The sequence below is a fragment of the Candoia aspera genome, chromosome 1, assembly GCF_035149785.1.
Source record: "Candoia aspera isolate rCanAsp1 chromosome 1, rCanAsp1.hap2, whole genome shotgun sequence".
Taxonomy (NCBI): domain Eukaryota; kingdom Metazoa; phylum Chordata; class Lepidosauria; order Squamata; family Boidae; genus Candoia; species Candoia aspera.
The window spans coordinates 341086875-341111147 of NC_086153.1; the positions used below are offsets into that span (position 1 = coordinate 341086875).

At 46.4% G+C, this 24273-nt stretch overlaps 1 protein-coding gene across 3 annotated transcripts; it reads left to right on the plus strand.

Moving 5' to 3' along the window:
* Window positions 1–1883: 1883 nt before the first annotated feature.
* Window positions 1884–23253, plus strand: LOC134488488 (vomeronasal type-2 receptor 26-like). 3 transcript variants are annotated; one of them, XM_063290946.1, is made up of 8 exons: window positions 1884–2128; window positions 10926–12028; window positions 14258–14549; window positions 14823–14923; window positions 15041–15868; window positions 17787–18005; window positions 18540–18669; window positions 21846–23253. In XM_063290946.1, the coding sequence occupies exons 4-8, from the start codon at window positions 14852–14854 to the stop codon at window positions 22748–22750; spliced, it is 2154 nt and encodes a 717-aa protein (XP_063147016.1). In that variant the 5' UTR covers window positions 1884–2128; window positions 10926–12028; window positions 14258–14549; window positions 14823–14851; the 3' UTR covers window positions 22751–23253. The 3 variants fall into 3 exon arrangements, with proteins under 3 accessions (XP_063147016.1, XP_063147017.1, XP_063147015.1); XM_063290947.1 differs by having other exon boundaries at window positions 14375–14549; XM_063290945.1 differs by having other exon boundaries at window positions 10926–14549.
* Window positions 23254–24273: the final 1020 nt, after the last annotated feature.

Consider the following 24273-nt stretch of genomic DNA (forward strand, 5'->3'; position numbering starts at 1 on the left):
GCAGGTGCCCGGGGCCTGCTGAACACTTAATCCCTAAGCTTCCTTTGCTGATGCCTCAACTGAGTAATTCTGGGGGTGGAGGGGCAAGGAGAGGTTGAAGGGCTAGAAAACATGTCCAATGAAATCAACCCCTTTGTGAGTCAAATTCCGGAGATCATCCCACCCCACACTGCAGGGGCTTAGGACTCAACTGCTCCCTCCAACCAACAATGACTGGATCTGGACACACAGAAAGGAGGAGAACCACTGCAAGATCGTGCCGCTCCCTCCCAATCCCCAAAGCCAGTCCATAATGATACCATGGTCAATGGTATCGAAAGCCACAGAGAGATCCAGGAGAGCTCAGTCACTGGCACCACCCCTGTCCTGAGTCCTCCAAAGGGTCATGGGCAAGTGTGACCAATGCTGTCTCAGTACTGTACCTGGGCTGGAACCCAGAGTAAAAAGGATCCAGATAATCCACTTTATCAAGGGTCTTCTGAAGCTGAGTGTCAACCACCCGCTCAACAACCTTCCCCAGAAAGGGAGGTTGGAGACTGAGCAAAGGTTTTATAACATGGTTGGATCCAAGGATGGCCTCTTGAGAAGGGTGCACGCTATGGCCTCCTTCAAGGCAGACAGTACGACCCCTCCCATAAAGAGGAATTAACCATTGCTTGGAGTGATGGAGTAAACAAATACCTGAACAAGACCTCCAAACGACCGAGGCCCTGAATTCAAGTAGCCTCCTTAATCATTTGCTTAGGCATCTGCAGATGCTGGCTCACCAGTTATCTTAAATCAGCACTTGTATTGTTGAATGGGAACTAGGAAGTAGCTAACCACAAAAACTGTCTTGTGTCGACCTCCACTTTATTAACTGTGTATTCTCATTAGAATCAGAAAATGTAACCCATCTTATCAAAAATAGGATGATTGACACTGGACAACATTACTGGTCAGCATCTATTCTCCAACTCTATAAAGGTTGTTTGAACTCCTAAAGTCAGCAGAAAATTGTGGTCTGTCCCCAGCGCTGTTCAACTAAACTTGGCTCAAGCAGATTGTGTGGTCTCCACTTGTACAATGAGTCATGGAGAATGTTCTCCTTCAGGACCCAACCACATGCCACCTCCCAGGAGGCCTTAACCAGCCAGGAGGGGCAGGCATCCAGAACACAGTGGCTGAGCTCACAGTGACAACGATCCTTTCCACATCCTCACAATCAGCCAGCTCAAACTCCTTCCAGAAAACAGGACTCAGACATGGCTCAGTCACTTCCAAAGGATCTCCCCAGTCAGAGTCCAACTCTGAGCAACTTTGTCTGAAAGAAGCGGAGAATTCTTCACAGCAGCCCTGTAAGGGGTCCCCCAGCTCTTTCTTGCCCAGGAGGGACCTGGACCCTCGAAATAGGACTGCTCAGTTCCTATCTGCAGATACAATAAAGGCCGAGAAGTAAGTGTTCTTCACCACCCTTATCACCACATGATAAGTCCTAATATAGGCTCTGACCTGTGCTCCGTCACCTTCACTCTTTGTCTTCCTCCAGTAGTGCTCTAGGCATCTCTTGTGCCATTTTCATCTCTCGGAGCTCTGTGTTAAACCATGGTGTTCTATGAGATCCACATGCACAGAGAGTCTGCATAGGCAGAATTCAATCTAGGGCCCCCATCACGTGCTCATTCCAAGCCACCATGAGGGTTTCTGTGGAACCACATGCCAAAGCTACAGGAAAAACACAAAGCTTGCCCTGAAACCCCACCGGGTCCATCAGACCCCTGGGGTGGGCCAAATAGGCCTCACCTCCCTGCAGTGAGTGGTTACTTCAGTGGTAACTAGGGCCAAAAGGGAGTGATCTATCTATGGCAAGGGATTGATTTTAATTTCCCCCAAATTCAGATCCCAACACCACTGCCCCCAGGCAAAAACCAGATGCAATGTGTGACCTCCCGCATGAGTCGGGCCATGAAGAAGATGAACGAGGTCCATGGTTGCCATGGCGGTCATGAACTCCTATGCTACCTCAGACCCTGGACTCAGAGAAGGCAAGCAGGAGTCCCCCAGAACCATAAATCTGGGGAATTCCACTGCCAACCCAGACAGAATCCAGGAGCACAGGCATGGATGCTGCTACACTGCAGGAAGGAAGGTAAGTGAGCAGCAGTACCCATTGGTCCCTACTGTCCAACCTCACAAAGGTTTCACTCTAATCTGGAGTTATGGCTGATGCCTGTGACCACCACAGTGCCTTCCCTTCCTCTCTCCCCTCTCTCCCTATCTGAATGGAGTTGACACTGTACAGGTAGGTCTCGATTAGTGCAGTTAATATATCCCTTTGTTTTCTGCCTTTGGGGCTGGGTTTGGTCCAAGCGAGACTGGCTTTGTGTCACAGCAGCCAAGCCCAGCTGAGGTTTTGTTAAAACGGTGTCAAAAATGTCAGCTGCCTGTCCATCATTTTGAGGGAGACAAGAAAGCGCATCAGCTAAAAAGTTTCTCTGTCCTGGGAGGTACCTTAACTGGAAATTAAAATGGCTGAAAAACCGAGTCCAACGAATTTGCTTAGGGCTAAGTCGGTGAGGAGTGCGGAGTGCTTCTAAGTTTCTACAATCCGTCCACACCTCAAAAGGAAATTTGGCACTCTCCAGTAGGTGGCGCCAAGTCTCTAGAGCTGCCTTAACAGCAAAAGCTTCCTTTTCCCAAACATGCCAGTGTCGCTCTGCCTCAGAGAATTTCTTGGACAAATAAGCACAGGGTTGCAATTTATTTTCAGGGTCCTTTTGTAACAAAATAGCCCCAATGGAGGTGTCAGATGCATCCACTTGCACCACAAAGGGACGATTGGGATCTGGGTGCTGCAAGATAGGCTCAGCTGTAGAAAGCAGTTTGAGTCTCTCGAGTGCAGCCTGACAATTGTCAGTCCAGTGCAGCACAGCCCCAGGATTTTTAACTTTTTGGGTTTCGCCTTGCCCCTTTGTTTTTAATAAGTCAGTCAGAGGCAGCGCTATCTCCGCGAACCCTGGAATGAACTGTCTGTAAAAGTTGCTGAACCCCAGAAAACTTTGTAATTGCCTTCTAGTACGAGGTCATTCCCAAGCTAAAATTGCTTGTATTTTGGCTGGATCCATCTCAATGCCCCGTACAGATACCCTATAACCAAGGTAGTTGAGCTGTGTTTTATGGAATTCACATTTAGATGGTTTTGCATACAGCTTTGCCTCCCTAAGCTTGCTCAGGGCCTGCCTCAGAAGGCATTCATGCTCTTCCTCTGTTTTGGTGTAAATCAAAACATCATCCAAGTAGACCAACACCCCTTTAAACAGATGGTCATGTAGTACTTCATTGATTAATTGCATGAACACTCCAGGTGCCCCTGCTAGCCCAAAAGGGAGGACTTTGTATTGGAATGATCTCAATGGGCAATTAAAGCAGTTTTCCACTCATCCCCTTCTTTTATACGAATATGAAAATACGCCTCTCGCAGATCTAATTTGGAAAAGATTTTTCCTTTGGAGAGGTGAGCCAACATGTCCTTCATGACTAGGAGAGGGTATTTGTTCACAATGGAAACCGCATTTAACCCTCAGTAGTCCATGCAAAGTCTCAAAGTGTCATGCTTTTTTTCCCTGAATAATACCGGTGCCCCTACTGGGGAGTTGGCAGGCTCAATGAATCCACGCACCAAATTCTTATCGATAAAGTCCCTCAGAGCATCCAACTCCTGGTGTCCCATCTGTCGACAGCATGGTGGATTCCTTCTCCAGTGTCAGTGGGAATCGGTGCTTCCAGGATGTCCCTGATGTCCCTGTGCTGGTTCTCCCTTCGACACCCCACTGCTCTCTGACTCCCCCGAATCTGAATCTGAATCCGATGACTCTTTTGGAGAGTTCAGGGCAGCAGATGGCTCCGATGAAGTGTCTTGCCTTCCGCTCCCAATTGCAGGTTCAGGAGCTGAGCTGGTGGGCTCCTCAGGTCCTTTGGTGCTCATTTGCAATTCAGCCATCGTTAGCTATAATCCCTCACAAGAAGTGGTTCTTGGTAGGAGCTAACAGTTTTATAGGATTCTCAGCTTTATGTAGTGATTGCCTATTCAAAATCACCATCAGACTCACACAGGGCTTTCATGGATATCTGATTTAATAATGAATAGTATGCAGGATCACAAGCAAAGCTGAGAATAGTAAAAGCGTGGGATGTCTCCCAATAAATCCCCAAGCAACTCCCAATCCCTCCCCCCAAAGTCAGTACAATTCCATGCCCCAGGTGCCCCTAACGGTTCCTGCCGGTCTGCGGGAAATGTCCTTGACAAGGCGAGATAACCCAAACATGCATTCCTCATTCTTCACTCCTCGCATTGCAGCCTGGTACAAGGAACAGGAGCAGCCCCCTCCCGTACAGCAACTCATGACAGCCCCATGGCATGGGAACCCGTTACGATGTTTTTCAGGAACATTGGAACGGTAACCATGACACCCATGAAATGGTTGCATTATTTGAAATTGTACTATTTGAAGTGATATTTCTATGGAAGATATGGTAATTGGGGCCATCTCAACAGAAATAGGCAATGAAAATTTTCAGACATAGATGTTTATATGTATATTAATGAAATATTGCAGTAAAGGCTAAAAAGAATATACTTACAATTTAAATTTATTGTTAACAAATTCATAGAGTAGTTATAGCAAGAAACATAAAAACAAAACAATTCTAAATATCATTCCTAGAGGTAAGCTTATTTATTTATTTATTTATTTATCATATTTTTATCACCACCCATCTCCCTCATATGGGGGATTCTGGGAGGTTCACAATAAAACAGTTTAAAATTAATAAAATCTTAACAATATCATTAATCTACAAATATCTATATCAATAAATAAATATAAAATGAATGAGATCCAAGTAATGGCAGAATACCACCCAGAGGGGAGCAAGATTGATCTCGGCAGGACTAAGGAGCCAACCAACCCCAAGAGTGGCTCTTCCTCTCCCCACTCCAGGCATGGTGACAAAGCCAGGTCTTCAATCATTTCCTGAAGTCCAAAAGAGAGGAGGCTAGCCTCACTTCTGGGGGAAGAGTGTTCCAAAGGGCAGGAGCTGCTGCAGAGAAGGCCTGCCTCCTGGACCCCGCCAGATGGAATTCTCGTTCAGACGGGGTCCACAACGTGCCCTCTCTGCATGACCAGGTGGGACAGGTTGATGTAACAGGGATGAGACGGTCCCTTAGGTAACCTGGACCCATGCCATGTAGAGAGCATTACAGTAGTCTATATGGGAGATGACCAGGGCATGAGTGCCTCCATCCCGCTCCCACCAGAGATCATCCATAAGTGTGACCAATGCCGTTTCTGTCCCATATCCGGGCCTGAAACCTGACTGAAAGGGGTCTAGATAATCTGCTTCCTCCAGAACCCTCTGGAGCTGCAGTGCCACCACCTTCTCAACCACCTTCCCCATAAAGGGGCGATGGGAGACTGGACAAAACCTATCCAGCATGGTAGGGTCCAGTGATGGTGTCTTGAGGAGGGGGCATACCAATGCCTCCTTAAAGGCTGCCTCATCTCCTCATAGATGTTTGCAAACCACACAAAGCTGATACAAATTTTCCTTTTTTAAAAATTTCCCCTATGTGTTTTATAATATTGTGCAATGTAGATTCAGGTATTCCAACATCTTTCTCTTGTATGAGGATACAATAGGCTTCCCTTTAGTTTGTCCAGCTCTTCCCTTCCCTTCCCTTCCCTTCCCTTCCCTTCCCTTCCCTTCCCTTCCCTTCCCTTCCCTTCCCTTCCCTTCCCTTCCCTTCCCTTCCCTTCTCTTCATCACAACCATTGTGTTGGCAGTCTTCATTAAAAATTACAACACCCTGATCATCAAGGCCAGCAATTGAGATCTCACCTGGTCTCCCTCCTGTTCTGGTTCTTTTTTCTTTCCTCTTCATTGGTCAGCCCAGGAACCTCCTCATCTCCTTTGACAAAATACTTTTTCCAACATCTTCTCCATGGCCATTTCATCTGTGTTGGTAACATCTCTAATGGAGTTTGGGCCTTCGTGGCTACTAACCTAGGAAATTGGGCAAAGAAACTCTTGAGGAAGCAACCTACAATCTTGGCCTGTCCCTTTGTGCAAGCACCTCCTGGCTGGCAATCCCCCTCCCTATTTTGGACTTTCATTCTGTGGTGGGAGAAATTGTGATGGAATGCAATGAAGGGTTGGCCACCGTGTTTTATGCTGTCCTGGGCTACATGGGCTTCCTAAGCCTCATCAGTTTTATGGTGGTCTATCTGGCTAGGGTAGGGAGGGGACGCGGTGGCGCTGCGGGTTAAACCGCTGAGCTGTCGATCAGAAGGTCGGTGGTTCAAAACCGTGTGGTGGGGTGAGCTCCCGTTGTTAATCCCAGCTCCTGCTCACCTAGCAGTTCGAAAACATGCAAATGTGAGTAGATCAATAGGTACCGCTTCGGTGGGAAGGTAACGGCGTTCCGAGTCGTCATGCTGGCCACATGACCCGGAAGTGTTTATGACAACGCCGGCTCCAAGGCTTAGAAACGGAGATGAGCACCGCCCCCTAGAGTCGGATTCGACTGGACTTTACGTCAAGGGAAACCTTTACCTTTACTATCTGGCTAGGAAACTGCCTGACAGCTTTAACGAAGCCAAGTTCATTACTTTTAGCATGCTGGTCTTTTGCAGCATTTTGGTCTTCTTTCTCCCAATGTATTTGATCACCAGAGGGAAATCCATGGTGGCCATGGAGATCTTCTCCATCTTGGCCTCTGCAACTGGTCTCCTGGGTTGCATCTTTCTCCCCAAAGAGTACGTTTTAGTCCTGAGGCCAGATATGGACAGCAGAAGCAATCTAATGAGAAAAATTAAGTAGGAAATGTGACAAGTAATCAAGTTACACCTCTTCTCTGCAAGCCCATTACTTGTCAGTGTGCTTCTGTTTTCAATTCAGGGTGCTGTTAGTGACCTATCAAACCCTTCAGGGCATGGGGTTGGGTAACTTGAGGGCCGCCTCTCCCTGATTACGTCTACTCATCCCATTAAGTCCAGTGGGAGAGGAGTGCTCCAGGTCCCATCTATTAAGGAAGGTCATTGGCAGGCACAGGGAGAGAACCATATCTGTCATGGCACCCCTCTTTGGAGCATCATCCCCCCAAACATTAGATTGGCCCAGATTCAGCTGCCTTTCACAAGGCCTTACAGATATGGTTTGGTCACTGATCTTGGGGGTCCAAATGTGTGGCATGGCCTGTGCAATGGTTATATTGATTTGTTGTGGTAGATTTTTTTTAACCTCAGCTGTTGATTATATGTGGGTTTTCTTTTTAGTGTTATCTGTTTCATGGTATTTTGAACTGTGTTAGACACCTGGAGTCATGAAATTGAGATGGACGGTGGTATCAATTGCATAAATAAATAATGGACGGCACCGAGAGCATGAGCTGGTGCACCAGAGGGCTTGCCATTGCTCTGTGGATAACTCTGTATGTGTGAGGGTGTGTGAGTGGATGGGGGGACCTCTATTCCAAGCTGGGGACTCCGGAGGTGCAGGAGTGGGGCTAGGTGGACTTGGAGTCTCTGGGGGTTATAGGGTGGGTTGTTCTATTGAGGTGGTGACCGGTAGGGGATGTTACGGCAGGAGCCAGAGGGTGGGCCATCTTTGGGGAAGACACCCCCGGTGTTTGTTACCGGTGGCATGTTCCAGACCTCTGTGCTCAGACCCAGGCCCTGGTCAGCAGATTAATAGGGGCCCTGGTCTTCAGCTGCTGCTACTCAATGCCAGGTCTGTTAACAACAAAGCCCCCCTCATATGCGATTTGATCACTAAGGAGGGGGCAGACCTGGCATGTACTACTGAAACCTGCCTGGGCCTTGAAGGGTGGGGTGCCTCTTTCGGAAATGTGCCTGGCTGGGTTTATGGTATGGCACCAGCTGAGACCTCAGGGCAGGGGAGGAGGGGTGGCAGTTGTCATCCGGGAGTCTCTGGTGGCCTTCAGGGGCCCTGCTCCACAAGTGGCCAGCTGTGAGACCCTGTTCTTCAAGTTGGGTGCCTGAGAGCAGTTGGGAGTGTTGCTGCCATACCAGCCTCCCTGCTGCATGGCAACCTCCCTGCCTGAGCTGCTGGAAGCAGTCTCAGGGTTGGTGGTGGAGTTCCCCAGACTCATGGTTCTGGGGGACTTCAACCTGCCATCCCTGAGACATGCCTCAGAGGTGGCTCGGGAGTTCATGGCTACCATGGCAGCCATGGGCCTGACTCAGATTATTCAGGACCCGACTCTAGACAGTGGCCTCACCCCGGACTTAGTTTTCTTGACAGAGCAGTGTCAATGTGACCTGAGGGGAGATTTACAGCTATCCCCATTGTCATGGTCAGATCACGCCCTGGTGGCCCTGAGATTTTCTTATGCCACCCCCCTCCACAGGGAGGCTGGACCCATTCGATTGGTCCACCTCTGGCAACTGATGGACCCAGTTGGGTTTCAGAGGGAACTGGGGGTTATACCCGATGATCTGCTGCATGATCCAGCAGAGGTCCTACCCACTGCCTGGAATAGGGAGGCGGCTGGGGCCTTGGACAGGATCGTGCCTGTGCGACCTCTCTTACCTCAGCATACCCGATGCTCCCCGTGGTTTACGGAGGAGCTGAGGGTTCTGAAGAGGATTAAGAGATGACTAGAGTGCCGCTGGAGGAAGACAAAGACCGAATCTGACCGAACACTGGTTAGAGCCGCTATTAAGGCCTACCTGGTGATGATAAGCATGGCGAAGTGTCAATACTTCTCTGCCCTTATTGCGTCTGCAGAATGCCACCCAATGGCCCTGTTTAAAATCACGCAATCTCTGTTGGGGAAGGTGGGCACAGTGACCCACGTACAGGGCCGTGTAGAGGAGTTTTCGGAGCTTCTGCAAGACAAAATCACTCGGATCCATTCTACATTAGATTCCAAGTGTGAGGCATGGTCTGTGGAGATACCCAGGGATTGTACTTACCATGTTAACTGGGAACAGTTTGATCCTGTTGGACACGAGGAAGTGGACAGGATCCTCCAGACAGTAAATGCCACCACTTGTCATCTAGACCCATGTCCCTCCTGGCTGGCGAAAGCAGCTCGGGAGGTGACATGTGGTTGGGTCCAGGCGATGGTCAATACATCCTTGAGGGACGGGGTGTTTCCAACTGCCTTTAAGGAGGCGCTGGTATACCCTCTCCTCAAGAAACTGTTGCTGGACCCTACTATACTGGAGAATTTTTATCCAGTCTCCCACCTCCCCTTTTTGGGGAATGGTTGAGAAAGTGGTGGCATTACAGCTCCAGAGGGTTCTGGAGGAAACGGATTATCTAGGCCCCTTTCAGTCAGGTTTCAGGCCTGGATATGGGACAGAAACGGCACTGGTCACACTTATGGATGATCTCTGGCGGGAGCGGGATGGGGGTAGTGCATCCATCCTCGCTCTCCTTGACCCCTCAGCGGCTTTCGATACCATCGACCGTGATATCCTTTTGGGTCAGCTCAGGGAGTTGGGGGTGGTGGCGTGATTCTACGCTGGTTCACCTCCTTCCTCCAGGGCTGGTCGCAATTGGTGGTGATAGGGAGTGGGAGAACAGGGTTTGGTTATCTCTCCTCTCCTATTCAACATCTACATGAAACCACAGGGTGAGGTCATCTGTAACCATGGGATGAGGTATCATCAGTATGCTGACAATAATTGTATATCTCCATCCCAGGTGAGGTAAGTGATGCCATAGCTGCCCTTTCCAGGTGCCTGGGGGCTGTGGGAGCCTGGATGGGGAACAACAGGCTTCAACTGAACCCTGGTAAGATGGAGTGGCTGTTGGTTAAGGGCTCTTCCATATCTGAGACTTTGTCATCTTTGGTTTTGGATGGGGCTGCACTGCCCCAGACAGACCTGGTGCATAACTTGGGGGTCCTCGTGGACTCATGGCTCCTGCTTGAAGAGCAGGTGGCAGCCATGGCCAGAAGGGCCTTTGCACAGCTGTGTGTTGTGCACCAGTTGAGCCCTTTCCTGGATCGGGAGGCCCTTCGAACAGTCACTCATGTCCTTTTTATCTCTCATATAGACTACTGCAATGCGCTCTACATGGGGCTACCCTTGAAGAGTATCCGGAAGCTTCAGCTGGTTCAGAATGCGGCTGTATGGGCTATTTTTGGCACCCCTAGAAGGGTGCATATAGTACCTTTGCTACATGAGCTGCATTGGATACCAGTTTGCTTCTGGGTCCACTTCAAGGTGTTGGTTATCACCTTTAAAGCCCTACATGGCATGGGACCAGGTTACCTGAGGGACCACCTCTTCCCCACATCATCAGCCCGTCCCACCCAGTCATGCAGAGAGGGCATGCTGTGGACCCCGTCGATAAGAGAATTCCATCTGGCGGGGTCCAGGAGGTGGGCCTTCTCTGCAGTAGTGCCTGCCCTTTGGAACATCCTGCCCCTGGAGGTGAGATTAGCCCCATCGCTCCTGGCCTTTCGGAGGAGTGTGAAGACCTGGCTCTGCCAGCTGGCCTGGGGCGGGGAGGAGAGGAGTCATGTCTGGGGTTGGCTAGTGCCTTGAAGTGCCCCTCCTATACAACAACTGAATGAGACCATAGCCATCTGGATTTTATTATATTTGGTAGCTCTGAGAAATTGTTTTATAATGTGTTTTATATTGAAATCTTATTGTGTATTTATTGTTTTATATTGTAAGCCACCCAGAGTTCCTCTGCTCAGAGGAGATGGGCGGTGACAAATCTGACAAATCAATCAATCAATCAATCAATAAATGAACAGGAACCCCCAGACTGTACACCAGTCCCAATGGCAGCAGTGCAATGTCATGCAGGACCAAAGGCGGAAAGTCCCCCAGAACTGGGAGCATCAAGCCCTGACAATTTTGGTTTTGCTAGGATTAAGACTGACCCTGTTCTTCCCCATCCAGGTCCCATCAGCCTCTGGGTGCTGGAGCTAGACCTTGACAGCATCACTTGGTCAGCCAGGGAACAACAGGTGCAAGTGTATGACATCATCGCAGTGAGGATACCTGATCTCGGACAGAGGGCCTCCCTAGAGCCATGGAGTCCTGTGGCCCCCATCCCACTTGAGCAGCAAGTCTATCCTGGTTATTGATATTGACAAATGTCTCTGGCTCCAACCAGTTATCAGGGACACTGCTGCAGTGTTTAAATTAGTCTAATATCTTAAGTGACTGTGTACCCCCACCACCTGCCACATTGCCCCTCAGCCCTCGCTGTATCTCAACCAACTATGGCCCAGGCCAGACTCCATCTTGGGTCCAGGTGCTCAGTTTCAGGCATGCGAAATACCCACCTGCACCCTCACTCTCAACTGCATCTGCTCCGTGGATCAACTACAAACATGTTTTTCCCCTTCTGGTGTATGAAGAGAAGCTATTGCTAAGTGGGTAGGATGTTACCCTTCCTTGCAATTATCAGAAGAACAGTGATTATTAGTGTATTCCCAGTGGATTTCTACCCACAAAAGTCTTCCAAGATAAAACTTACTTAAAAGAAATAAGCTCTGAGCTCTCCCAAGGGGGCTGGACATGTCAGCTCAGCTTTTCTTGCAAAGCGGTCATTTCTTGCAATCAATGAAACTTAACTGGACTCAATTTTCTCTTTGGCAACAGCTCAAACACAGGTAGGACAAAGCACCCTTGATCTAAATCTGCTGCGAGGCCATCCAGGTGGCTCAGCCTGCTTCTTTTGTGCTCAAGCCCTGGTGAGATTTTGCGGGGGCCACCCGCAGTTCACGTTCTAAAGAGACATTGATTTTTGATCGAGGAGGGAAGGCAAGAATAATGAATGGGCTGCCTCACCTGCTGCTTCTCTTTTGGCTCCTGCCTTCAACGACTCGTAAGATAACGGAAACTGCATGTGTGTTGAGGAACCCTTTGCAGACTCCAGAGGACTACTACAGGCCTGAGGATCTCATTATTGGGGGGAATCTGCCCCTGGAAACCATTTTTGACACTATAATAAGGAACTTTCAGAAGGACCCATCACTGATCCCAATTATATCAGGGTAAATTTCACCTGGAGGGGAAAGGGATAAAAGATTCATCATCATCAGGTTTACTACAGCCCCAAGGCCAGATAAAATAAAAATATGTAATAATAGTAGTAATATATATATATACCCACACATTATTACATATATGTAATAATCCACACACACACACATGTATATTTTACACATACACATAGACATACATCAGAGGAACAAGAAGTATGAGAAGACCTAAAAATAATTATGAATAGAAATACAAAAATGAATCAAAATAAAATAATATTTTAAGAAATTCTAAATCTAAGTAAGAAATTCTAAATCTAAGCATATCGTCCAGATGATAGGACAGTACTGGGCAACCTGGGAGGATATTTTCAGGTCCTTGTCTGAAAGAAGTAGCATTAAATAGAAATCACACTCCCTGTCTGGAAATTTCTTCAATATAGGATATATAAGGGTCTGTCTAGAGTCCTTATATAGGGAACAGTATGATCACATATGGCTTAAAGTTTCTATTGAGCCATCACCACATGGGCACAACTGAAGGGGCATAGGAGAACCCTTGAAACATCCAGAAAGAGCTGCTGAGGACAGAGTGTCCAGCCTGGCTCAAGTGAAAGCTTTGCAGAATTTCAAAATGGTAATGGATGATGATTAGGAGGCTGGAACGAACCTTTCTGGAAGAAAATGACAACCATTGGGGTGTAGCACCTTACTTAAATTTGTTTGGAGATCTATATCCCAGATTCGTTGTTTCAGGGCAGTTCTAGCATTATCGAAACCTAACAAGCACAGACTTTCCATAGAGAAGCCCAGCTACTGGATTGTAACTAAGGCTTTTTAAAGCCACGACGATTTAAAAAGATCTCTGAATACTAATGGAGCTAAACATACAGGAAGTAGAATTAACTTTAGCCAGAAGGTAAGAAGAAGAAACCATGCTCTGGCATCCAGTGAAACTATACCTATTTCTACCTGTCGGATAGCATTTTTGATACGTTTGGAACCATCAATATGGCTCTAATGAACTTATTCTGAATGGTTTCAATAATATTAAGCTTTGCAAGGAAGTGAATTTGGGAGTCGTAGAGAAGCTGAGGGACTAGCTTAGCTGGAAAAGCCTAAAAGCTGCAGGAATATAATGGGCTCCTTTTGAATGGTAAAATCTTACAATAAGTGAAGTACGCCATGTGACACTTGCATTCCAGGATAAGGAAGCCTGGAACTGCACTGCAAGATACTCATAGGTGTGCATCTGTTCCAGGGGAGTCCTATTTTTGTGAATCTTATGACAGTGTTAGGCAAAAACTAAGATTTTAGTTTTCTGATAATTTATTGATAGTTTTTGTTCTGTGCCAAATAAAGCTGGTTCTGTAAGTGCTTTTCTCATCCCCACCTGCGAAGGAGACATAATGACTACACCATTGGCATACAGTAGTGCCGGAATCACACAGTCAGCCAAAATGGGTGGATGATGGGCTGGAACAGAAAGCACTTATGGGATTTAGATATAACTTCAAAAGTGGTGGAGCTAATATGCAACCTTGTCTTACACCTCTTTAAGTTGGGACTGTTTTAGATAAGTGTCCCCAAGGGGGACATCTAACTTTCAGAGAAGTGTTTGAAAAAAAGTGACTGGATAAGCAGAAGCAGCCTTCGGTCAATAGTGGAATGTCTCAGCCTGTCCGAGAGTCTCTCCCTTGGTATTAGGGAAATGACTGGCCTAGTGAAGAGGTTGGCTCATAATATTAATTTGGACAGAAAGTCAGGTTGAAAACTCAGAGAAAAAGCCAATCCATTTACAGTGTGGAGCTGCTGGAAAAAAAAGACAAACCCAGATTTGGAATCATTCGTGCTCTTTTGCAACGGCCTTTAGTAAATCTATGTTGTGACCTCCAGTGGAGTATTGGGAACAGCTGAAAAAGCTCTTCAGAAGGACAACCAAACTGTCCAAGCTACCTTAGAGGTTACTCATGTGGATGGGTCATGGCTGTTTAGAGTTGCAAATGTGGTACTTCTTAGCCCTGATCTGCATTTACCATGGTTCCAAGGCAGTATCATCTACATAGTATTCTTAATCACATTTATTCTGTCCAAAAGCTCACAACAAACTGATTCACCACCTCAAAGTCCAGGAGGAAACACAAACACACACACACACACAGAGACACACACAAGGAAAGGCAAACGCCACCAGCACACACAAGCCTCCCTGTCATATTCCCAAATGCTTTCTCATTGTAGCATTACGCCCAGGAACTACCAGCTGTTTCTGGCCTTGGTACTTGCAGTAACGAAGATCAACAAGGATTTGGTTCTCCTGCCCAACGTCACACTCAGTTTCCGTATCTCTGACAACAGCCAGTCTGTGAGGAGGATCTCCTTGAACAGCCTCTCTCTGCTCTCCACACGAGGCCGAATGGTTCCAGGCTACAAATGTGACAGGAGGGACACCCTGCTTTCCGTCATTGGTGGTCTCGACCCCAAATCCTCAAGGCAGATGGCCTCCATCTTCGGCATCCTCAAGGTCCCACAGGTAAGGATAGATAGAACAGAAGTGAACACAGAAGCCACAGATGAAGCCAAAGTTACTTGGAGGGAAAATTTGAAGTATGTGATTTTGGGAGGTCATATTATAGTTGAACTTATTTTTATACTTTTTGTGTGAGGATATCTTTCTTTATACCCCCATCCCAAAGCCTGTAAATAATAACAACATATTTCTGAAATACTTTCCTGGATGAATTTCTTCCTAAATGATTCTTTGTAAATGTAACCACCCTTCAATCCATTTTCTTGTCTGAATCAGGTTGATGATTTGTTCCCTTGGCTTCTCACATGCCAGAGCCAGGCAAACTAGGTCAGTGGTGGCTCTTCTTGAGGAGGGAAGAAGCATTGCTGCTGCTCAAAGTGAGTCAGCCTGACTGCTGGGCAATAAACCACAGAATGCTGACCCTCAACATCAGCATAAAATTTGACCTTGTCTTGAAAAATTCACTTGTAAAACAAGACTTTCCTTTTCTGCAGCTCGGTTTTGACTTCGAGTTCACTCAGGCAGACAGAACTGTTTTTCCTTCCTTTTTCCGGATTAACTCCAATGAACTTCCTCAGTATGTGGGTTTAGTCCAGCTGCTCCTACATTTCCAGTGGAATTGGGTTGGGCTTCTGGCCCCTGAAGATGACCGTGGAGAACGTTTCATCTCATCCCTGGTGCCAATGCTCAAGGAGAAGGAGATCTGCTTGGCCTTCAGTGAGATGTTGAGAGTTAATAACCTGGGTGTGTTGACATTTGTTCTTCCCAAAACATGGTTGAAAGCTGAAGTGATTCTTCTGTTTGGAGACTCCAGTAGTGTTACTACTATATACCTGGCTGTGGATCTTTATGAACAACAGACTAATATTTCATTTGGAAAAGTTTGGATCCTGACTTCCCATTGGGAGATTAGTTTTATAGCATCTCAAGGAACGGTGCAAACTTTAAAGCCCTTCCATGGGGCTCTGCATTTCAGGGACCACACTGGTGATGTCCCAGAATTCAGGCACTTCCTCCTGTCTTTAGACCCCTTGAACCCCCAAGGAGACGTCTTTCTCCCTCCCTGGTGGGAATGGGTCTTTGGGTGCAGTTTCCTGAAATCAGGCAAAATCCCTCAAGAGGGGGAAAAACCATGTACAGGAAAGGAGAATTTACAGAATATACCTTCTTACATTTTTGAAATGAGCATGACAGGTGAAAGTTACAGCATCTACAATGCCATTTATTCTGTGGCACATGCATTACATGCAATGTATGGATCAGGAGCACGACCAACCATGATGAGGCTTGGAAAGAGGATCTCCAATGTCCAGTCATGGCAGGTAATCTCTGGCTCTTTGTCCATTCAAAAGATCTTCAGAGAGCCAGCTTCCCATGGGTGTTGCTTGATTAACTTTTGAAATATTTCCATGCTTCCCATCTAACTAAATCTCAAAACAAATTGAAACAACAGTAATATGAATGAAGGATCGTCTTTTGATGAAAAAGGGCCAGAGGGGGTCAGAGAAGTAAGCCCAACCAGTTGTTCATCAGATCCATGGAGGAAAGACCTTCCTCTCAGGTCCTGCAAGGTCTCCAACAGTTGCCTGAGTTTCAGGAGGTGACCATTCCAGGGAGGAGGTGCCAGCCCAGAGGAAGGGGGCAATCTGGGTGCGTTTGCGCAAGATGCTCCAACAGGCCAGTTGAACTCCTACTGCCCACGTTTGCAGGACCACCTAAGTTTCCTTTAGCATGTAGCCTGAATCCAACCTCTAGAAAGACACTAGGCTCATATGTAAGTCAGGGACCCTGCTTGGCCCCTGGCCAGGCAGGGCTGCTACATTCAGAAAGCGTATCAATGACTGGAAGTTGGTGAGGACATGGGGGTCTAACAGGGTTCTTGCATCAATTATCTACTCTTTCTCAGAACAGGATTTGTCATTTATAAGATCTTGGGCCAAGATAGACATTGGTAAAAGTATGTAGCCAAGAATTACAGCAGCCAAACTAAACAATAACATTCTGAGTGTGGCATTAAAATCTTTTAACGTTAGGGATTATTCTATAAAAATTGGAGTTGAAGAAACCATGATAGGAACACCCAATGACAGAACCCTTTAGCAGTCTTGGGGTCAATCTCTCATGCTCCATGGCAGATTCCTGTGATTTGATGCTTCTCCAGGTCACTCAGATATCCACCACGCTAACATCTCCAGCTTTACAGACCTGTAATTCTCTCCTAAGATGATGGTCACCACAGATTGAGAGAAGCCTTGATGTCCCGTTCGTGATTTTCAGGCAGTTCCCTCAGTTCCTCAGGGTCTCTTTTCCTGCTTTTCTTTACATGAAAAGACCTGCTTTTCATGTAACAGATTCAAATCTGATTTCTGCCACATTTAAGAAGGATTGGGATTTGGAAAAAATCCTGGTTGAAACCCAGGGTGCAGTTGGAGAAGGCAACAGTGAATCCCATGTATCATTCCTGTTTAGCTGGAACAGTATGATTCTTTCTTCTAGAAAACCTGTAGCTCAAAGACACAGAGGAAGAGCGTAATAGTCCCCGCTTAATAACCATTCATTCAGTGAGCATTTGAAGTTACGATGGCGCTGAATGAACTGTGCTTACGACCAGTCCTCAAAGTTACGGCCGTTGGAGCACCCCCGCAGTCACGTAATCAAATTCACTATCTTGCCCCCATCTCTGCCCTTTTGGCCCCCTGTGCTCCGCAGTCCCTGCCCACCCTGCGCTCTGCCACCCCCAGCTGACCTTGGCCATCTTCTTGCTCCTGCTTCCGATAAAGCACACTGGGCCTGGCCCTTCACGGGGTGGCTGCTGGCTGCATGAGGCATTCTGCCAAAGGTCGTGCATGATGGTTTCCTCAGGAGACCTCAGGAGAAAGGGCCAGGCTGTATGTTCCTTGTCAGCAGCGGGAGGAAGAAGGCAGAGAACATCAACTGCGGCAGTGGAGTGCAGGGTGGCAAACCATGCTGCAAATTAGGGTCGTTAAGTGAGGACTACCTGTAGCTGCCTCACATGCAGAGTCCAAGTTCCAATCCCAGCACCAACTGGTTAGCGGGCAAAGCCACTGGTCTGAATTCCCCAGCAGATCTTCCTGGCTGATGTTTCAGGATGGCATACCTGTTCTTCTGAAGACTTTCTGAAGATGGAAATGTGGAAATGAATAAGTGATGCATGCATGATAGAAGCCAAGATGTCTCATTTCTACTCCCCCCAGTTCCTAAGGGTCTCTTTTCTTCCAGATTCTTCCCTATTTGAAGAACGTCCGGTTCAACAACAGTGCTGGAAGCGAAGTCTCCTTCTCAGAAGATGGACTGGGATCAGCTCGTTATGATCTTCTCAACTGGCTTTTCCTGCCCAATCAATCTTTCGTCCCCGTGACAGTTGGCCGAATAGATCCTGGGGCTCCACCAGGCCAGGATTTCACCATTAACTCTGAGGCAATCATCTGGGCCCCAGAGGTGGGCTGGAAGGAAATATTCTGAATAAAGGGAGAGAGTCATTCTCTCCTGGGATGCAGAATGTCCTCCTAGCTCAGAAGAGGTCTATCAGATCAGAATACATAGCAGCCATTTCATGAAAAAAACCCTTTGCATGCAATACATTCAAGTCTGATTTGTGGCATGTTGAAGAAGGGCTGGGATTGGGGAAAACCGCTGGAAACTCAGGGTGCTCTTAGAGCAGGACACAGTGATTTCGATGGGCAGTTCCCATTCAGTTGGATCCTCATGATTCTTTGTTCCGGAAGGCTGCAGCTGAATGTCACAGGACTTGCTTTGCATGCAGAAGTCCCAGTTCCTATCCTCAGCATCCATTGGTGGGTCAGGAATGTCACTGGCCTGAATTCCCCCAAAAGCTGTTCCTGCTTGATGTTAGACCATGCTGAACCAGTTCTTTTGAAGACATTCTGAAGATGGAAATGGGAATGTGGAAATGAAAAAATGATGGATGTTCGTTGCTTAGGCCATCTCAAGCATTCTCCTTTTCTCTCTTAGAAGGTGCCCTTTGCCAGGTGTGGCATGAAGAGGTGCCATGCGGGGGAGAGGAGAAGCGTTCCAGAGGGCAAGCAGGTCTGCTGCTACCGATGTGACCCTTGTCCAGGAGGGACCATTTCTAATCAGACAGGTAGGGCAAACCTGGGGAGCCCCTTCCATTGCAGAGCTTCCAGGATCAAGGAAGCCATTCAGTTGATCAGAATATGAAGTTTTGTCTTTCATTTCTGATTTTTCTGATGCATTTCTGATGCATCAAAGTATTCTTAGTTGTCAGAGAAAAGGTTCGCTGCATGCATCCAAACTGTCACATTCCCAGAGTCTCACTTTTCCTCTCCTGAGGAATGAGGACTGGCAGTCCTGCTCTCCTCACACAATTTAATGCAGTTGAAGGGAGGTTCAGGGCAGATTCAGGGCAGGAATCGGTGGGTTCACTTTGGGTGTTGAATTGGGTGTTCAAGACTCAATCATTGTTACTTACACTGTGCTGCTCTGTCAGGATTATTGATTTCTCAGGGAACTGATAGGCCTGTCAGAGAAAGAGGAGATCAATCTACCTAGGTCTGCTAGCTGCTCTTGGAAAAAATGTCTGAGTAATGGGAGAAACTGATTTGAAATACAAAGCAGAGAACTGAAGTTGAAAAAGCAGAGAAAGCAGATCATTTTAATTCCATTGTAGCTCCAGATCATTTTTTCTTTTATCCCTCCTGAAGCCAATTTCCCCTACGAATCACTGTTGATTAGACTAAGACCCTCTTCTCTCTCCTTCTTCCCATACTGCATCTGTAGGTATGTCCCTCTCATGTTATGACCTTCTCAGGACACACCAGCAGACAACTTACCCAAACAGCAAAGAGCAGGATTCCTGGTGACAGATCTCTATATATCCTGGGTGATCCAGTATAAAGTGAATTAGCCAAGTGCCAACTGGTCTCACAGCAACAGGCAAAACATCAGAATTACTAAGCCGGTTGGAGCTCAACAGATCCCTGTCTCTGACCAACTCATCCCGAGGCTCGTCCTGAACCCAGGATGATTTGCCTTTTTGTGGGCACCATAAGCTGCCCAGGAGGTCCCTCCATCACTTTCTTTTTGAGCTGGCCCCTGAAGAAAAGTCCACACCATCAAATCTCACAAAGAAGTCATGCTGTGGGTACCATTGGCTATGGAGCTGCATTTGGTGGTCCCAGGGGAGGTGCCTTCTCTTCCCTGGTACCTGCTCTATGGACTTTGGTTCTAGGTTTAATAGGGTTAAGATTGTTGTTGTTGTTTATTCGTTTAGTCGCTTCCGACTCTTTGTGATTTCATGGACCAGCCCACGCCAGAGCTTCCTGTCAGTCATCAACACCCCCAACTCCCCCAGGGATGAGTCCGTCACCTCTAGAATATCATCCATCCACCTTGCCCTTGGTTGGCCCCTCTTCCTTTTGCCTTCCACTCTCCTCAGCATCAGCATCTTCTCCAGGGTGTCCTGTCTTCTCATGATGTGGCCAAAGTATTTCAGTTTTGCCTTTAATATCATTCCCTCAAGTGAGCAGTCTGGCTTTATTTCCTGGAGGATGGACTGGTTTGATCTTCTTGCAGTCCAAGGCACTCTCAGAATTTTCCTCCAACACCACAGTTCAAAAGCATCGATCTTCCTTCTCTCAGCCTTCCTTATGGTCCAGCTCTCGCAGCCATCTGTTACTACGGGGAACACCATTGCTTTAACTATGCGGGCCTTTGTTGTCAGTGTGATGTCTCTGCTCTTAACTATTTTATCGAGATTTGTCATTGCTCTTCTCCCAAGGATTAAGCGTCTTCTGATTTCCTGACTGCAGTCAGCATCTGCAGTAATCTTTGCACCTAGAAATACAAAGTCTTTCACTGCTTCTACATTTTCTCCCTCTATTTGCCAGTTATCAATCAAGCTGGTTGCCATAATCTTGGTTTTTTTGAGGTTTAGCTGCAAGCCAGCTTTTGCACTTTCTTCTTTCACCTTCATCATAAGGCTCCTCAGTTCCTCTTCGCTTTCAGCCATCAAAGTGGTATCATCTGCATATCTGAGATTGTTAATGTTTCTTCCAGCGATTTTAACTCCAGCCTTGGATTCCTCAAGCCCAGCATGTCACATGATGTGTTCCGCATACAAGTTGAATAGGTAGGGTGAGAGTATACAGCCCTGCCGTACTCCTTTCCCAATCTTAAACCAGTCCGTTGTTCCATGGTCTGTTTTTACTATTGCTACTTGGTCGTTATACAGATTCTTCAGGAGGCAGACAAGATGACTTGGTATCCCCATACCGCTAAGAACTTGCCACAGTTTGTTATGGTCCGCACAGTCAAAGGCTTTAAAAAGGTAAAGGTTTCCCTTGACGTAAAGTCCAGTCGAATCCGACTCTAGGGGGCGGTGCTCATCTCCGTTTCTAAGCCATGGAGCCGGCGTTGTCATAGACACTTCCGGGTCATGTGGCCAGCATGACGACTCGGAACGCCGTTACCTTCCCGCCGAAGCGGTACCTATTGATCTACTCACATTTGCATGTTTTCGAACTGCTAGGTGAGCAGGAGCTGGGACGAGCAACGGGAGCTCACCCCGCCACGCGGTTTCGAACCGCCGACCTTCCAATCGGCAGCTCAGCGGGTTTTAGAATAGTCAATAAAACAGAAATAGATGTTTTTCTGAAACTCCCTGGCTTTTTCCATTATCCAGCGGATATTGGCAGTTTGGTCCCTCGTTCCTCTGCCTTTTCTAAACCCAGCTTGTGCATCTGGCAATTCTCGCTCCATGAATTGCTGAAGTCTACCTTGCAGGATCTTGAGCATCACCTTACTGGCATGTGAAATGAAGGGTTAAGACTGCTATAGCACTATTAAGTATAAAAGTAGATAACTTAAATGTTGTCATAATTTGATTTTTATTATAGGGGCCAGAAATATATAGAATAGTGGTAGGAAGGAAATATTTAAATAAATGAGTTCCTTTGCGGGGGGGAGTTGATTTACAGGTTTATATATTTGTTTATTTTTCCTTATATATAAGGGGAAGAAGCAATGGTCTTTAGTGATTTTTATAAGGTGTCTATGGAATTATTTATAGAAATAATATGATCTTGGTTAGATTTAGAGTAAGGGATTAATTATGGAAATTGCTGTATATTCTTGTTAAAAGTCAGAAGTCATCTTGCAATTTCTTAAAAAAAAATCTTTTTTTCATTTTATATTTTTTCACTTTTTTCTTTTTCTCTTTTTTGTAGTTCTTTCTTTGCTTTAAACTTAATAAAATTCTTATATAAAAAAGAAAACTAAGACAAAGGTTCTTGATTTCAGATGCAGTTCACTGTGATGCTTGCCAAGAGGATCAGTACCCCAACAAGGACAATGACCACTGCATTGCCAAGAAGATCCACTTCCTTTCCTATCAAGAGATCCTGGGATATGCTTTAGCTTCTCTGGCTCTTTCTCTCTCTGTGATCACGTTGGCAGTCTTGGGAATTTTCCTTAAACATCGCAACACACCAATTGTCAAGGCCAACAACCGAGATCTCACCTACATCCTCCTGGTCTCCCTCATCCTCTGCTTCCTCTGCTCTTTCCTCTTCATTGGTCAACCCAGGAAGCTCACCTGTCTCTTCCGACAAACTGCCTTTGCCATTCTCTTTTCCCTTGCGGTTTCCTCTGTGTTGGGAAAAACTGTCATGGTGGTTCTGGCCTTCATGGCCACCAAGCCAGAGAACAGGACCAGGAAATTCTTAGGAAAACCACTGACCAACTCCATTGTCATAGCTTGTCCCCTGATTCAGGCAGTTCTTTGTGCCACCTGGCTGGTAACCTCTCCCCCGTTTCCCCACTTGGACTTCCACTCCTTGGTAGGAGAGACCATCTTGGAATGTAAGGAAGGCTCAGCTTCCATGTTCTACACTGTCCTCACCTACCTGGGTTTCCTGGCCCTGGTCAGTTTCATGGTGGCCTTTCTGGCTCGGAAATTGCCCGACAGCTTTAATGAAGCCAAGTTCATTACCTTTAGCATGCTGGTCTTTTGCAGTGTTTGGATCTCCTTCCTCCCCACCTACCTGAGCACCAAAGGGAAGTCCATGGTGGCCGTGGAGATCTTCTCCATCTTGGCCTCTGGAGCTGGTCTCTTGGCTTGTATCTTTTCCCCCAAATGCTACATTATCCTATTGAGGCCCAATCTGAATTGTAGAGAAAATATAATAAGAAACAAGAATCTCTGAGTTATGCAGGGATAGGCCACATTAATTTAGTCTTTGAGGCATGTTTAGAATATGATAAGATTTCTAAAAAATTATGACATGAGTAGTGGTATGTATTTATTTGGTCAACGACCAGCACATTGAAAAGAACAATAACAGAGTAAAACAAATTAATACAGCAGTATACTAAAAGACAAATCATATAATACCATTACATAGACTCGTCTTGTACTGTATTAATGCTTTGATTACCCAAGTCATGGCAACTGCTATTGCATTATTATCATTCTATTTAATTTGCACCACAATGTTATTATTTTCAAGCAATGGAGATCGTTTCTGTTCCTACATGTTTGCAACGAGGTGCCAAAGTTAATAGTAAGGGGTGATGATCACTTTCTAAACATGCATCTATCTCCAACCACTGTAAGGTTTTTAAAAGATCATATGATGCTACCCAATAAACAAATATGGATCTTCTTCCTGTTCCCCAAAAGGTATATTCTGCTGGGTGGTTTCCATCCACCGAAGCATTGCATATATATAGCTCCACGTGAGTAATCATCTGTCTAGCACATAAACATGCTGAATTAGATTTTGAGTCCTTGAACTCTCTTGTATTCAAGGTTCTTCTGAAATGCTCTCCTCATAAAGATCTTGAATTGTCAAAATAGAGTGTGATTTGGTTCCATCCTAGCATTTAGGTCCCTACCAATTATTACTGTTGCTGCAAGGTAATTATCTAAACATTTAGAAATATTTTTTTCTATTTGCTCCCAACTGTCATTAATCTGAGCTTATGTTTTAAAAAGGGGAATATAGAGATTAAAAAGCAAGATTTCAACTTGGCTGGATGAGAGCATAGAGGCCAGTACCCAGGGTTTCAGAGAAGGCAATGAAACACATCTAAATTGTAAGGCTGTGCTAACTAAAGTCACAATACTGCCCTTTGATCTTCCTCCTATCTTAGTAGAGCCAGAATTGAGTTAACCCCATAACCATCCACCTCCACCTCTGTGGTAACCCATGTTTCCTGCAGGAAAAGAATATCAAATTGTGATAAATACTCAAAAAAAGGTTGGTCTTTGGATTGTACTGAGCAACCTGCAATATTCCTACTTAAAAGGGAGATTGCGTCATCATTTAGAGCCAGTCATGTGGCTTGATTTTGACAAGCTGATGTTATAAAATCATTGCATTGGTCCAAAGAACCATCAATGGGCAGCAGTGTCTCTGCCAAGGGCTGGCTTATCTTGTGCAAATCCTGTATCTGCCCCTGGGGAACTTGGTCTCGATAATCAAAGTTAGCACCTTCCAATGAAGCTTGCCTTAAAGGACCTTCATTCAGTGATGCTGGGCACAGGTCACTGACTGGTACTGACCCTGGAAGAAGGAGGAGAACCAGCGCAACACTGTGCCACCCACCCCCAACTCCCAAAGCCGATCCAGAAGGATACCATGATCGATGGTCTCAAAGGCCACTGAGAGGTCAAGAAGAGTGGGGATAGTCACACTGCCCCATCCCACTCCCACCAGAGGTCATC